Source organism: Calonectris borealis, chromosome 1 (genome assembly GCF_964195595.1).
Source record: "Calonectris borealis chromosome 1, bCalBor7.hap1.2, whole genome shotgun sequence".
Lineage (NCBI taxonomy): Eukaryota > Metazoa > Chordata > Aves > Procellariiformes > Procellariidae > Calonectris > Calonectris borealis.
This window is the reverse complement of record NC_134312.1, coordinates 40458349-40475654: the sequence shown is the minus strand read 5'-3', so window position 1 is coordinate 40475654 and position 17306 is coordinate 40458349. Positions and strand designations below refer to the sequence as shown.

General features: G+C 36.2%; 1 protein-coding gene across 5 annotated transcripts in view; it reads right to left on the bottom strand.

Annotated features, from left to right (window-relative positions):
• Nucleotides 1-17306, bottom strand: part of CNOT2 (CCR4-NOT transcription complex subunit 2) — a 92218-nt gene that overhangs the window by 19637 nt on the left and 55275 nt on the right. For all 5 annotated transcript variants that reach the window (XR_012673577.1, XM_075149857.1, XM_075149837.1 and 2 more), the window contains 4 exons: nucleotides 8046-8112; nucleotides 4550-4697; nucleotides 3746-3928; nucleotides 848-927 (listed from right to left, as the gene is read on the bottom strand). Coding sequence is in view for 4 of the 5 variants with exons in the window: in XM_075149857.1 (XP_075005958.1) it covers nucleotides 848-927; nucleotides 3746-3928; nucleotides 4550-4697; nucleotides 8046-8112 (478 nt within the window). In the remaining variant the exon portion in view is untranslated. The remainder of the gene's footprint in view (nucleotides 1-847; nucleotides 928-3745; nucleotides 3929-4549; nucleotides 4698-8045; nucleotides 8113-17306) is intronic.

Here is a 17306-nt window from a genome sequence, read left to right as displayed (position 1 = left end):
TTAAAATTTAAGGAGCTATCAAGAAGAAATTTGAAAGAAGATAATAACCCATATTAGCAGCAGCATCAAGGACTTTTTTGTCCTTCGATAAGGTAAGATAAAGCTGAAGCAGCTGTAGAGCCAATGCAGTGCAAGTTACATAGGAACATTTTTTTATTTGCAGAAGAAAACAGTACATAGGCGAGGCCAGAGCTGCAGCTCTATAAAGATGTCACAAGGTCCTAGGGGATGCCCAAACCCTTCCACTCTGTGATGTCACCAGCACCTCAAGTTGCTTCATATACACAGCCACCTACAGGAACGTCAGCACGGACAAACCTAAGGCATTTATGCACAAGGATATTTCCCCCTCTCTAGTTCATTAAATTCAGGTGAAGAAGTAATTCCCAGAGGAAAATCACAACTGACATAACCGATTGAAAGGATCACATTATAAACCAGCTGTTGAAAAGGAGTTTGAGATTTTAAAAAATGCTTTCCCACTGTTTTTACCCTATATAATGTTTTTGTAGAAAATGGATAAAACTTTTCTTCTCTGACCCCCTTTTCAACTCCATAAGCTATTTTGCATTTCTAACCGACTAGGTATAATCTATAGTCATGTGATATATAGTGAGTATTCTACAGAATACTTTCACTTTGTCTTCAAAAGTATTAAAATCCACTGTTATGAAGTAGTAACAGTTTCATAGCACTGCTCTTGGAGCAGCATTTCTAACGAAATAAACAACTAAAAATTATAACAAAGCTGCACTCCAACAGAACAAAGTATTTTCAATTAGACTTACTCAGTCAAAAAAATCTCTCTACTGTACTTTAAGACCAACATCAATCAGAGTAAACTCACCTGTTCCATTAAAAATGTTACTTGATAAGGAGTTATTCATTCCAAATGCCTGATTTCTGTTCATCCCAAATCCAGACATACTGTGAAAAAAATCCAGCAAGTCAGACAAAAGGGTACACATGCTTTGTAATTTCCAGTGGAAGGCATTAAGGGGAAAAAAAAAAACTAAGACACTTAAATTATTTCAAGTTTAAGCAACCCGCATTAGCCTAAACTCAGTTTTTAATTATTTTCCTTTACACTTCTGAAAACTCTGAGCAGCAGCAGGAGGCACTGCTCAATCAAGACAACTGGAATGACTTCAAAATAACTAAGTTTTTTAATAGCCACTGTGTCTTAAGACATCTGTCAACTAACAAGTTATGACAAACATGATCGTTACTCAGTAATTTAATACAGAAAAATGAAGCAGCAGTACATGCAATAGTGAAAAGTCAGACTGCAATCCATTCATTTGCAGGTGGGAAGCTGGATCACGGAAGTGATCAAGTTTATCATGACTCAGTTATAAGCTGAACAGTTATGGTGTGCAATCATCACCGCATACATATGGCACTATTACGAGTGTAGTGATGGTTTCTGCCACACAAGGAAACCAGCTAAATTGAAGTTTCATACAGTTAGGCAAAAATGTTTGAAGACATCTAAATATCATATAGGACTACTGTGGTCAGAAAGACACCCTCACAAATGATCCGCTTCATTCTGTGCGAGCTGGAGATGTTGAGAAGCCCAAAGGTGGGCCCCAGCTGAGTGAAATTCTGAATTTCTGCCCTGTGGGAAATCGCAACATTCATTTTTCCCCTGTAACAGGATGTTTTAGAAGTTTCCGTAAATAAAAATGTCAAACGTTTTCCCAGTGGAAATTATACCTACACAGGCTTTTTCCACAGTTACAAATCTGAAGCATTTCATTCCAATTCGAAATAGCCCTAAATGCTTCATTTTGGATTGAGACATCAAGGAAGGGAACAGATAGCCAAGACTGGTCCTGTCCTGCTTTGCTTCCCCCAAGGTGGTGTGTTTGAAAGACATCCAGATCTTTGACACCTCACGCACCTGAAGAAACACATTCCTGGTATCATCTGTGAATTCTAGACCTGGTGAGAGCACCAAGAGGAGACAACTCGATCTTGAGGGCATATAATCTAGCCTGATGACAGACAGTATTTCTCATGCAAGGGGTTTTCTGTTTGCTTTTAAAGTAATTAGGAATAACCATGTTAAGAATTTCTGGGATAAAAAAGGGATTAGGCCACAAAATGCATACTTGCCTATAATTATTTGTAACCTGTTCTACCGATGTACCTAAGAAAGGGAAAGCGAACTACTTTTTATGTTCAAAAACCTAAAAACTTTCATTGCTGCAACTAAGGCAACCATTCAGAAAACACGTCTTGGAAGTCACATAATGCATGCACCATTATTTTTTCCAAGTATAATTTCAAAACTTTGTTAAATATATCAATTAACAATTGGATATGTACTACTACTACTATACTTCTGTAAGCTAATAAACTGTGGAATAAGAACTTGTCATTGTTCCAGTAATATTTCCTTCCCAACTTGTAAAAATTGTAGCTTCTTGAAAATGAGATATACAATGCAAACAGTGAAAGATGAGAATTTTAATTCAAATGCTCCCACAGACAGGGATTTCATTACCTATCCTATAGCTGAACAATATTTAAACAAGTACTTTCTATACATACGTCAATCTCCAAAATCATTGTCCTGTGCATGTAGAGTTTTTAAGTATATTAGTATTTCAAACTTTTTGTGATGCTCAAGTTTCAAAAATACTTTAAAATATAAAACTATCTTTTTAGATTAACATCTCCTTTACTTGCCGCTATACATCACAGGAAACAAAAGGCAAATTCTATGTAATCAGAGGCAAGATACAAAGCCTTCTCACACTCCAAGAACATAAATTGCTACTACCAAATCTCTATTGCTGTGATTGAGAAAAGCATTTTTAGGCCTATATCAGTGTGAAACTACAGAACTAAATAGCCTGACCAAGTTTCAGATAATTGTGCTATTAGTTTTCATCTTCCTTTACCCATTTTGTAAAATGCTAGGTTTGGGTTAGAGGTGGCACCTGACTGCCATGAGCTTGTTTGTGCTCCGTGTAAGAGTCAGTCCCCTAAGGAAGGGCCTGAAGGGAGAAAACGGACGAAACTGGGAGCACAGAGATTGTGAGGTTGTGGAATGAAGTCCGGAAAGCAGTCAGCTGTGTGAAGCTGTGACTACACACATGAAATAATTAGAATCAACACACTTTTTACTACAAGTTTATCAGTATGAACTAAGCATAAACACAGCACCAAAACACAGTTAAAGCCTAATGATTTATGATGTTAGAATCTTGCCCAGAGTTAGAAAAAGAGCAGAAGTGATTGAGAAGCTTTTGGCATCCAAATGAGCACCAAATGCTTAAACGAATGGCAAACCACTATTCTCTATATTATTCCAGAATTTAAAGAAGTAAAATACTAGGTCCCTACTGTGTATGAATCAGTTAAGTATTCTTCCAGAATAACTACCGCATTTTTAAATCTTGCCTTACTTCTTCCCAAACTCATAGATGAATAGTTTTAAAATGGATGCATATACCCAAAAATCAAGATATGTTTCAAAAACAAACTTGGGAACACATGATAAACATCACATATTTTAAAGAAGCAGCAGTAGAAATTCAATAGTCAGAATTTAGCTTAAAGGCCTCAAAAAGCTTGTGTGAATATTAAAAGCAGCTTCAAAGTTTATTGCCAGGAGACGAGAACACACAAAGCAGCTTTCGAGCTTTATTCTAATGGATAAAAATTAGATATCCAGAGCAGCATTTAAGCATGCCCATGGCTGTACAGGGATGGTCCAACTAAACAGCCTTACCTGTTCACAGTAAAAGGTTGTCGAGAGGGTTGCTGCTTTGGCATACATATTATGCTTGGAGAGCTTCTGTTGGGGCTGCCTAACCCTGAACTGCTCATGCTGTTTGTCCTGCTGGGAATTCCAATGCCCTGACCAACCTGGGAGTGGTTCATCATATTCCTAGGATTCATAGGCAATATCCCCCTGAAAGAGAAAAACCATCCACAGAGATGAATCTGTACAATAGTATTTGGTTACTCATTTAGATTACTAACATAGGACGGACTCTGAGCTGTTGCAACTTAATTTGTGCTTAGCGTCAATACAGCATGTTTGGATTACTCTCTATAATTACTGTAGTTTTGGAATTCTTCAGAAATACCAGATGACCCATTACATACTTAATCAAGTCCTTGGTCAGGTTTAGATAAATACATAAGTATTATGCATCTGAAAAGGTGTTACAGCTCTTTTTTTAATGAGCACTTCAGACCTACTACCTTAATATTCTTACATGGTGTATGACATCCATACAAAAATTTTAACCGTACATTTACCAGAACAATCAGAAAACAGCCTCTTACATTCTGAAGCAGAATTTGCCAGCAATTTGTCCTTTACATACAAAAATCAAATACTGTCTTACAGTAAGTCCTTACTGTTTTACAGTATTATTTCCCTAACACAAGCAGTGGTCAATAGAAACTACTTTTCTTCTTTTTTAATTAACCAGACTGTAAAGTAGTTGAGGCAAAATATGCAGAACATTTAACAAGAGCTCTGCAGAAAGACACAATCGCAGAAATATTGGCTATCAATAAATACCTGCTCGGAGATGGAGGCGTGTGAAGTGACATTGTTGGTACCCCTGTTGTTGGCGTTACGTGGCTCGGTAACTGAGTGCCTTGTGATAAGCTGCGATTTAACTGAGGGGTATTGTTGCTCATTCCCCTCATTGGAAGGCCTAGTGCACCTATTGAAAAAAAATTCAGAGGGGTGGAGACATAGAGCAATCAGGAACAAAGTCTTCTCCATCAGGTATAGATGGAAACAATTTATGCTGACAACCTACAAAAAAGTGTAAAGACTGAAGGAAAGTGCAGTGTAAAAGCTAAGTCCTTGTTTGCATAGTAGAAGCCCAATTATCTCAAACTTAGCCCCATTTCTGTTAAACTTCAGAAAGGCTCTTTAAGGAATTTTTGTATTTGAGTCACTAACAAAATTTTGTTTCCTTTGAGATGTATACTGTACAGAAAGGGTTCAGTTTTGAGTTTTTCAATGAGGACATGAAAATCCACAAATTATCTCAAAAAAGGCAGCATTTTGAGAAAACTAGTAACTGCACTCAAGAAATACGTTATTCCTGAATAAATTGGTATATATATTTGGCCAATATTTAGAACACTGATCTGTCTTGTTAAAAATTAAACAAACCTTTAATAAAAAAAGAAAGTTATGAATATTTAGTTAACAATAACACTGCTTTTAGGACAACAAAAGCAACATTTCAGGCCAGTTCTCTGTAAAGTTTAAGTTCTTTTTGATAACAGAACTTCAGTGTCCACGATCAAATCAAGTTCAATCTTTTGAGAAAAGAAAGCAAGCAGGATTTTAACTGCCTTCTATTAGCATTTAAAAATGTACAGAAGATTTTTAACATTGTGATCAAAAGTATTTTCTATACAAACAATTGGGTGTGACAGAACAAAGTAAGCACTTCAGTGAGGTAAAAAAAGAAATTACTTCAACGCAGAACAGCAAAAGATAACCAGTTGCTGCCCTGTCTCAAAATGTCCAAAAACTTTATGAAGTTTCTCATCATTCTCACATTGCTTTTCTGTGTTTATGAAGTTTTGGAACGATGTTCAAAGACAAGAAAAAGTCATTTAGTGCAACATATCAACAGAAACAAACTTAGCATATGAAATGTGACAGCTATAAGTAATGGTCTCTATTGCTTTGGCACAAGGCTGCTGAGGTAGACTTGCAGAACTCAACATCTTATCTTGCAGACCAAAGAAAAGAAAAATTATGATGAATCAGCACTCTCCCCTGGTAGATCACCCCTGCAGAAGAGCTGAATATGCCAGTGTATAACGTGATTAAATACTAAGAATGCAAAGAACAGACATAGCATATGCTCGTATCATGGACAAGGTCTGAAGAAACCTCCTAGTTGTTTAGCTCTCACACTTTAAGAACTGCTGTCTGTCCATGTCCTACCCTACAAGTTGCAATCCAAGAGGTTTGCAATAACACTCAGTTTTGATAACACTCAAATTTATCTCTACACGTTCAGATTAAGAGGCAGTGTGACTTGCTATAACAAGGCTCCTAAGACCTCATTAAATGCTGATTATATCAAGGTGTTCGCTGTAAATATTTTGGCAATTTGCTGCATCAGAATAATTTCAATGAGCATAAATATATATTATAAATAATATTTCACACTGATTAACAATTACGTGGAATTTTAAAAATAAAATGGTAAAGAAAAAAATACATACACTTTCCAAACTAGATACAGTACACTGAAAAACATGATTACAATATTCAGGTTAATTTTGTGCAAGCATTTGTTTCAGCAAAGCCAGTTTTATACTGATGGTTATTCTTGTTGTTGGCTTTCTTTAAATTAGAATTTTTAATGAGTAGGGCTGTTGCAGTGAAGTAGAACCATATTCCTGTGGCTGGCAAGTAGGGGCAATTGCAATATCCACTATAAGAAAAAAAAAAAAAAAAAAATCTCTTTTTTCTTATGCTTCCTTTTTCCACTTTTTTAACTGAGACAAGAGATCTGCATAGGCTTTATTGGAGGCTGATCAATGAAGTGGCCAATTTCCTGCCTAATAGTTAAGTTTAAGTTACATTAACTCTATAACATGACATCCTGCTAAATGACTGACAACTACCAATCTAAAAGTGCATAGGCTTTATCAGCTTTGTTTTTCCCAAAAGTATTTTAATCACAAGCATTGACTTCAACACAGAAGTTTCTTGCCCCTTTTTCTCAATATTTGGCAGAAACTGAACCCCGATAATATTTACTTTCTAGTTTTTAGCCATGCATGTCTCCATGTTAGAGAGATTATGTCCTAGGCACCACAACCAACTGAATGAACAACAAAGTTGATGAAAAAAGTTAACCTTAAAAATAAACAACAAATAACTGTGATAAACAGTTACGATAAATAGATGAGTAAACTACTTCAGTATCTTTATACAGTTAAGGCTGAAAGGTTCAATAGTGCCAGATTCAGGACCCAAAAAGCCAAGAGCCAAACATGACTCTCAGACTGGCCAGAAACTGCTCATATAAATCTCAGTAGCATAATCAAATGCCAGTTTATATCACATGGTCACTCATCAACAGCCACTAAGACAGTAAAAAAATCACTATATTTTTTAAACTATTTGAAGAAAGCCGAAAGAAGTTGTGAAGGCCATGCATCTAGCAGACAAAGCTTTTGTTTGTCCAGATAAAAAAGCCCACACTGTCTCAAGCACTCTGAAGACGCTTTTTCTTAGAATCCGAGTCAGATGCACTTGGCAAGAAAGTTGCAAACATTCAAAAGCGTACAGTGATGAAGAGAGATGTTCACAAACCGTCTTACTTGTGTAGCTTTATCTAACTCAGATATTCTGAATCACTTTCTGGATGCAGCTCTCAGCTACAAGAAGGTTCAGTTCTCAACGCTGGCCATTAAATTAGGTGGCTAGCGTTACACACTGTGACTGTTGCTCTATAGCTCTTCTTTTGCAACAGTATACACAAGACTGGCAGGTACAGAAAAAATCTTCAAGGTATGGGAAAGAAAAAAACAGTGGTGCAGAAGGCAATAATGTTACTGGCATAATTCCTTGCCAAATGCAAGTTGCCAAGCATGTACACAAGATTTAATTTGCTCCTGTAGAGCATGAAATATCAGTTATAATTTAAGGTATAATTTCCTTCTGTTCCTTACATATTTTTCTGAACTAGACTCATTTTGGCCCAGCTCACTTTCCTTATTTTTTCCTTCAGAGAGCCACAGTTAAATCACATTTTTTTATAGGATGATTATATTTGGATATTTAACAGCTATACAGTGTCAGTATATGACACTTTGCATACTAAGCACTGCAAAAATGCATAGTAAGCAAAGCAAAAATGTATCTTCAAAAAAAAAATTTTAAAAAATCACACAAATAAGGAGACATACTGTCTTTTTTACAATCACCAGAAAACAAAGCCATATGAATGTTCTCTGTCTAAAGAGCATGAAACTAGAACATATTTAGCATAAAATAAAAATATATCTTCAATAAAAGGAATTCTTACTTTGTTGCCCGTATAAACTTGCCCCAAACTGAGACAGCTGACCTGATGTTGATGGTGATGCCAGCATCTAAAATATAAGAACAAAAGGTTATTAAAGACACAAAGATACCATGCTATCTTGCTCTGAAAGTTTACAACAGTATATTGTTTTGCCAAGAAAGCCAAAACAACAACTGAAAATTCCTTTTAAGTCATCAAAAGTTTTAGAAAGTCTCCAAAATATCTGCACAGTAACAACTGTAACAGTATATTGCATGTCAATAAAAATTTATTACTTACATGTACAAAACCAGACTTTCTTCTACTTGCAACAAATAGCATAGAGGAAGAAGATCTAAAAGCTTTCAGTTTTTCTACCCTTGTAGCTAAGAGACCAATCTTTACAGAAGAAGATATACTCAGTTATTTAGATCAGTTATAGGGTTTTTTTTCGCCTGCAAAACGTGTATCATACAAGCAGATCAATCCCTGTTCAATGTAATAACAGCAAGTGCAAAGTTTCATATTATCAGTTACAATAGCAAAAGGTAGGAAATGAGTGGCTAGGTAGCAGCAGGTATAGAGAAACAAATATGAACTTCAGATAAGATTCCAATGTTAAAATTATAATGTACCCCCCTAAGAGCTAGCTTCATGCTTGTATCACCATATGAATATGCAAGATATACAAATGTCAGAAGTAATCTTTCCTGCTCTATTGTGCCCACTTTAGAGATATCACATACTACCAAATATTTCCATTAAAAGCTTCTTTGTCAACTTTCAGACATCACACAAGAAATGTGCAAACTAAAGAGACTCTCGAGAAGAGTAAGATCTAAAAAAAATCATGATCTGTGAAGAAAGATTGAGACTTAGGTTTGCATATCCAAAAAGAAGGCAACTAAGCTATGGATGTGACACCAGACTTCCAGTCATTGTTGTAAGAGGAAAAGAATAAACTACTCTCCATGCTGCTGCAGAAATGGAAAGTATTACTAAATTTGAGAAACAGGAAATTTAGGCTAATATTTGAAAGAAAAAAGAAAAGGAAAAAAAAAAAGCCCTTTGCAATCTTAAGGACAGTTAAGCGTTGGAACATCCATCCCTGGATGTTTTTAAAGAACAGATTACATGTTCATCAACATTAGGTACAGCTGATTGTCCCTTCGAGCAAGAAGAGATATTAGTTGACCTAATCCATCCAGCTCACAATAGACATGCTACTTGTACTTACTAACCCATGGGCAAATGTCTGCTTGTTTAGTGCGGTAGTCTGGACTTGGATTGAATTTTAGGACGTTTAGGAGGTTTCAAGGAAAGGAACATCTGGATTCTTACATAGAAGGTGATTTCAAGCTTTTTCAATTTGAGAGTAAAGAATTCAAATCAAAATAACTTACTGTGATAAATTGCAAATTACTTCATTGACTTGATCTAGACAGATGTAAAACTCAAACAAACCTTATAAACTGAATCTGCTAGTTGTCTATACTTGGGGCAAATCTAGATGGTAGAAAAGAGAAAGACGACATGCAGGGTAGACACTAAATATCATAAGTAGCATTCATGCCTGTAAATCACAAACTATTTATGATTTTTTAATACATACAGAAGGGATGAGAAGAGAAATTACAGCAGGCAATTACTGTAGACCATCAGAAAAATGTATTAGAAATATCACCTCCAAATACTATATATTCACACATATTTTGAACAAAGTGCACATATTTGATAGTAAGCAACTACAGCAATAAACATCCACACTTGCATACATAAGAGGTTTGAAATGCTAAGACAAAAACTTCCTGCAGAAAAAAAAATAACTAACTAAAATATATGCCAAACTGGACCAAAGTTCTCCTTTTTTAGTGAAGAACATTTAGTGAAGAACATTTTAAATAACTACCAGTGGCTTCAGCTCAGCACTCGAAGTTCACAGGCCACATCTCCATCAGCAAGTAATGCCGCCAGAGAGAAATGCATTTGTAAAACAAAAACATTGTCCTGAGGGCCTAACATACATAGTGTATGCATTTCTAACTAGAGTTAGCCGTGACTAAAACACTTGATGCCATGGCCTGGTTGCTCGTTAGTGAGTGGAACATGTTTGGGGCACTCCTGGAGCATCTCTTCCAGCCTATTTTGATCCAGAAGGAATCAAATCCACTCACACCAAGACTGCTCTGTAACGTGAACCAAGGCATGCAAAAGTGAGAACACTTGGGAGACGGACTTCAAAAGCACACTCTCCACCCAAGCTAACTAACCAATGTTTGTTAAATATTGATAAAACAAGCTGATACAGTAGTTTTAAGAAAGGAAAGACAAAGTAAAATGTTGAGGTAAAAAACCCAAACATTCAAGTTTGACAAGTTGGAAAATCCTAGAACATGTTTGCAAGGTGTGGCAATTTGTAGTTCCATGGAAAAAAAAAAAAACCAGAGAGACACCTTCAGAGACAATGACAAGGGCACACAAGCAAAAAAAAAAAAAAACACACCAAACCAACTAGACATTGAGATAGAAATAGCAGTCAAAGAGTACTACTAGTTTTGGGACAGGTAAGCAAAAGTTAAGCCAAAAAGAAGATCCTGTAAGAACAGCTGCTCAGGGCATTCAAAAATTGCTGTGATGGCATGTGATATAATAAGCAGAAGATGGTACAAATCTCAGCATAAAAACCTTTTATTTATAATGTTAACTTGGATTTTAAAAAAAAAAAAAAAAAAAAAAAAAAATCACAGACCTAAGAGGTACTAGATTACTTGAAAGAGAGGAAAAAGAATCCCACCTCTTCTATACCGAGTACTACTTGACTTTTTAAATTCAGTTAAAAGAAAAAGAATGGCAAATAATATTTAATGAACACGGCTTATTAGAAATTGGATTTTCTTTTGAAACATTGCAAAGTAGGTCGCATGTATTGTGCCATTTGCTTTTACATGAAAAGTTAATTGCAAAATGACTTGTAGGGAAACCTTTATAGAAAACCATAATAAAGGCCAAGTATTAAATTCAATAAGTCTAACAACTAGTCTTAAAAATCATAACATACTTAGAACATCAAAGATAACAAGCCTGAAGAAGAAATAAATAAAAATTTCTGTGGATCTGTTCCAGGCTGATTAAAGACAGCATTTCTCAAATCTCATTGAGAAGGAATATGTTGCATGTGTATCTCACTTATCCTCTCTCTAGTTTATTTTGTAATATGCCAAAAAACCCTCCCCAGTATTAAATATTTTTTTCTGTCATAGCTAAGTAAGGAGCAGTTTAACATTTTGTCTTCTTTTTCTATTATTTCCATATAGTTTAGGTCAACAACAAAACAACTAAATTAGCCAAAACCTTAACCTATGCTACCAGGACCTTTATTTGCATTCACAATTTCTGACTCACTATTACAGTCTACTCAAACTTGGTCTACCAAAGATAAAGATTCAAGATGAACGCTATTAGTAGCGTTAAAAGCATTCCTTCTGGCATTCTGCAATCATTTTATCTGACTGGACTACCAGCCACACGACACACAAATGTAACAACTCTCCACAAGTGTACTGGCAAAGGTGGCTGGAAGTCACTCTTGAATTTCTTTCAGTCTACAACAGCCAAAGGTCGTGATAATCTTAATAAAAACTAAAGCAGTCTAACCCTTAAGTTCACTAAAGCCTCTTCCGGTTGGTAAGATCTTTTAAGCTTTACCCAATTATGTCAATATTTTAGGAAGAAAATACTCAGAATTATACCTGTAACAACCTTTGAAAAACAAAATGTACCAAATTACTGAGATCACGTCAATGGATTCTAGCAGTATGTATACAATATCAACTTTTTAAAACAAGTGACTAATAATCTCCAATTGAGTCAAGGAAATAGTTAAACAAGCTTCTGACACCTATAGCTTTTGCTGCACATGCACAAAAAAACCCCTCCACTCTTCAAACTTGGGCATTTAGGTTTAAATCAATTTGGCAGTGGTTAACAGCTACAAAAACCCAGTTGTGAAATAGCATGGGATTTCTGCTTCTGTTCCAACCTTGTATGACTGATCTAGACAGATTGTTTCAATTGGCTTTCCCTGTACATGTTAGGAGACGGAGGAGGCATAAGACTTGCACCTCCTACAGGGCAAGGAGACGAGTGAGCAAAAAAGCCCTTGTGTAACGCGAAGGGGGCACTTTATTCCGCTAGTGTACGGAAGGACCGACACTCAGTACTGGCAGGCTGAAGGACTGAGTTGATGATAGTCAACTAAGATGTGAACATCATTTTACTCACAAGTCTCAAATAGTCACAAGTGCAGTTCTGGTCATGGAAGATTCTGCTTCTAAACTCAAACTAACTGATGAACCAAGCAGACGGCCCAATTTTTCTGGACTGATCCACATCAAAAATCAGTAAGCTGTAACATGCTTTCAGGCAATTTCCTACCCCTAGTGATGAACGAGATTTTACTGTAACTGCCTTTGTTAACTCTTGATGGGTTTACTGCAGTAAGTTCATTTAAAAGTGTCAACAATCTCAAAAAAACAGCACCAGCGGTTGCTTAAATTTGCCAGAACTGTGAAAAAACTGCTGCATTTTACAACCCTCTCGGGAGACTGGCGAACCCAGGCTGCAGCCTCCCTGAAAGCCGAGGGAGGCGGCGGGAGGAGGCCCGCCAGCAGAGCTGCCTGACAGGGTTCCCACCTCCCCCCGCACTGCAGCACCCTGCCTCTTCCAAGCGAACCCCCAACTTACCGCGGGGACAGCTGCCTGTCACCGTAACTGCCGCGGTAGCACACCTCGGCACGGCGGCACCAAGAAAACTCAGCAAAGCAACACTTCTGCGAAGGCTGCTACATTACGCAGTTATAGCCTAAAGCTGCTTGCTTACACACAAAGCAAGCTGAAGTTAAAATACATCAATCCAACGCTAGAAAGTCAACTAAAAGCAAAACAAAGAATAAGCAAGTAAGTCTGTGAGTAATATCTGGTCTGATAAATGATGGTTTTCTCACAGGTGCAAACATCAGCATCATTTTGTATTTGCACTACGTTATTTCTGGTATCTGCCATCTGTGCTGCACTATTTAATAATAAAACAGCTGACCCACAGCCTCAAAAGGAGAAAGTGTTATACTGACGTAAACTATAATAAATCAAGCCAACAAATACGAAATTAAAAAAAAAAATAGATTTTTCTGTTCTCTGCCAGTTTAATATTTAGTATTATTATTAGTCCTTCTCTAGGCTACAAAGCATTTTTTAATACAGTGTTCACAAAATTCACATGTTTAAGAAAATATTTCCAAATCTCAAAATCAGAGACCAATGAAGAAATTTTGAAAGCCTTATATTTGCTGGCTATTATTTGCAAGTGGAAATTGCTGTTAGTATACGTTATTTGTGAACTATAAAACCAAATACAATACTGAAAAATATATGAAATTTTATTCAGTCTTTCAGATTTCATCGTTTACAGTTGTGATCTCCTGCCTTCAGTGGCACTTGGGAAGCACACAGAGGTAGGACCACACTGCAAGCATCACCCTTTTGCATTACATTTATCTGGAAATTTTTTGTTATTGGCAGCAGTATCTCAAGATCTTAAAGGCAAGATGTTGCCTTTGAATGACAATGACATTAACATGAGGTTAACATGGCTATTAAAGTTAAACTGTAAAAACAAATTCTCCCTGTGTAGAGACATTCAGTTTGATGGTACAGTGTATTAAATGAGCCAAAAGATGACTGAAAACTTGTTGAAAGATGCTACCAAAAATGCCATAAGCAATTAAGAACTAGGACAACAAAGCAAATATTTAAATTTAATTAAATAACCAGTTACATACAAAAAGCTAAAAAAAGCCACCCACACACTCAGCATGTAAACCACCAATATTACAATACAATATGTTCAGTGAACTGAATTATTGTGTAAGAAACCATAACCTCCCCCTTCTAGAAGAGGCAGAGGATTTTATGCATGGAATTAATCTGGTCCGAGGAACCACTTAAAATGCTAAAGCTGACATACAAAAACTATTATATATTGTTGATTTAAGTGGAGATACAGTAAAACATAGCTTTTAGATAAAGCACAGAAACAACACCTAGCACAGTCATTTAGTTCTTCTGTAAAATGTATCTAAAAACAAACTCAACCATAGCGAGACGTGTATACTCCAGTCATCAATAGTAAAATTAATTTCCTTGTGACATAATTTCAAATTGTAAAGTGATGAGAAATAACTTTGACTAATTCAGATATATACTTCTTGCAAACTGTGTGACAGAGTATGAAAACCCATTTTTTTCTCTAAGTAAAATTAGATTATCATGTATTGTTTTATTTGATAAACCCATCCTAGTAGTAACTCGTAGGTGACACAGTAAAAGGGTGCACCTTGCATCCTAAAGTTTTGGGGTTTTCTTTATACTGTGTAACTTTATTATGAAAACGCAAGTTATACGTAGAATGACAATAGGCTCTGAAAGGGTATACTGCATTAAAGCAGAAAACTCCCTCAATTTGTTTCTAATCTCATCCCCTGCAAGTCCTTCCAACTGTTTTCAATTAATGGCATTGCAATTTTTATTCATTTAATGGTTTTGCTTATTTTTTTAAAACACGTTACGTGCTCACTAAAAGATGCAAGCTATGATTAATCACTCTCTGGGAAGGTAAAAAGCAACTTTGTTGCTTTGCAACTCTCCCTTCAAAGAAAAAAGCTTAAGCTATGTGTTTCACAAAGCAAGCAGAGCAAACCAACTCACTATTCAGTCAAATCTACAAGAATGTTTCCATGCAAAGTAATGCCTACGAAAATATTCATTCGCCGTTTATAATTAAAGACATTAATCTATATTCTCACAAAAATAAGCTTTACTTTTTTCCCCTCCACAAACGAATCAAAACTATTCAGACTATGAAAAGTTATGTTAAGTAGCTCTATTCAACAAGCCAGCATTAGCAAGACTGCTGTGACTGCTTCTGATACCATGGGAATTCTTAAATACTTACAACAACTCCATGTGCAGCATCTGAAGTTAAATTATGACTCAGCTAACAAACCCTCGTGCAATGACTACGGCAAATGCCAAGCAAGATGCCTTGGGAAACAAGATACCATAGGTTTCCTTAGAATCCAAAAAATAGCATTAGAAAGTCAACAACCCAGCTGGAGCAGTGTGGTGTTCAGCAACCCCAAAGCCAAAGCTGTCTCCAGAAGACTGATTAAACCATTCCCACATTTAGTTTCCCAAACTTTGTAAGATTCTGGATCTCTATCTCCTTGGTAAGCTAAGTCTTGTTTCAGGGTTAAATCTCTTGTAAAAGTACCACCTCTTTGTAAGGCCATATATTTCAAAACACAGTAAGAGTTAGGTAAAGGTTCTACAAATTACTTTAATGGAAATTTGCAGGAAAAGGCTTCGATAACAGCTTCTGACCACCCCTTCGTTGTATCGCCATCATCGTGCGCATTACAAGACAAACCCACTGACGTCTGCCTTCGTGCAACTGTCTCATGACAGAGGAACACCTGAATTGGATCCCTCACAGACATGCTTCTACTACATCAGGATGGGAGAAACCTCTGGAAAGCAGAATCAATAACCCATTTCACTGTGCTCAATATACAAATCTGAGGACCTCCTACTTCAGGAAAGGTAGTGCCAGGGAGCTAGATTAACAGTTACAATGAGCCGAATCTAATCCACAGGCTAGATCTTACTTGCCCCAATTGTTAAATATATTTGACTTCACAAGAAGCCACATTCTGAAAGAACTGAGCTGCAAAAGAACATCAGGTCTCAACTGAGAAAGTCCAGAATTAGTTAAAACATTAAGGTTTTTTAGAAAGGAGAATAAGCTCAGCAAACTAACCCATTAGAAGTCCAAATCAGAGAATTATTACTATGTTACTGGTGAGCATTTTATGATCTGTTGAGCAACTGGGAGAGAAAATGAACAGCAAAGCACTGGGCCAAGAAATGGAAAAAGCATTCATTGAAAAAATTATCCTAACTTTCCTCATAATTTAGGCAGATCTTCATTAAAAGCCATGTCTGTCTACTGTCACATTTATGACTGCAGTTCAGAATAGAAGATGCCCTGACCTTACATTCTCACGTAGGCATCTTCAGTGGATTGGGCTAGATTGGTCAAAGCTTGTAGAGCACTTCTTACATTCTTATACATGAGAAATCAAAGTAGTTCAGACTGAATGGGTCCCATCTTTTCTCAAAGCTCATTGTCTTTTTTTTTTTTTGCTCATTTGAAGACGGTAGATTCAAAAGTATATGAAGGCTTCGAGTTACCAATTTCTACCACTGTCACTATCAAAATAAAAATACATGTACCCCTGTCCTCAAAATGATTTTGATGAGTGCATAGACAGCTCAATTAAGTTGGTGAAATTGGCCTCAAATAAGCTCTGTAATTATTTTGTGGGCACATTGCACATCTTGTCATCAATTTAAGTTACAGGACCATATTTGTTTCAAGCCAAATCTTAAACTATTTTCTTAAACTGCTCTAATTTCTGCAAGTTCTATAAAATATCTAATTTCTTTGCCAAAGGATTATTGACCTGGTTATCACACACTGACCCTAAGTGCAGCAGAATTCATAGACAGAGCATGCATGGATATACTCTGTTCCACTTCCCTACTTACTTAGCACAGCAAGGTTTGTGATGACTGAAGGCAAAGCCACTCATTTAGTAAAAAGGAAGGATTAGATGGCTTGAGTAAGATCTAACCTCATCTAAGGAATCATAATTTTGTGCCTGAAACAATAGACCTAAACAGCATCCCCATGATTTTGGAAGCACTTGTGCACGAGTAACGTGCAGTTTTTCCATTTCAACTGCCATATCAATCCTGACTGTCCAGAACTGTATTCCCTAGTGAAAAAGCAGGTAAGTTAAAAGAAAGCTTTTAGTTTTTAGCTACGCTGAGGTTCTGAAATAAAAATAACATGTCCTGAACTATTTGCTGTTACTTCTTCCCACTTGTAAAAAGTCTTCAAAATTTAAGACAGGACTTGAGCAGCCTTAGTTCACTTTACCTTTGTGTAAAGAAAATTATTTTAAAATTCAAATTAGCTAAAGCAAAAAGTCACAAGAATACTACATCAGTAAGTGCTATGAAAATTGTTTATTAAAAGGGATAAAGTATTTTTTCACATCTTTTTCAGATAGGTTCTGAATTCTTTTTTCACTTAACGAGTGAAAAACTATTTCCTAATACAATTTGAAAAAAATGAAACCCTCCACCTTAGGTATTAAAACA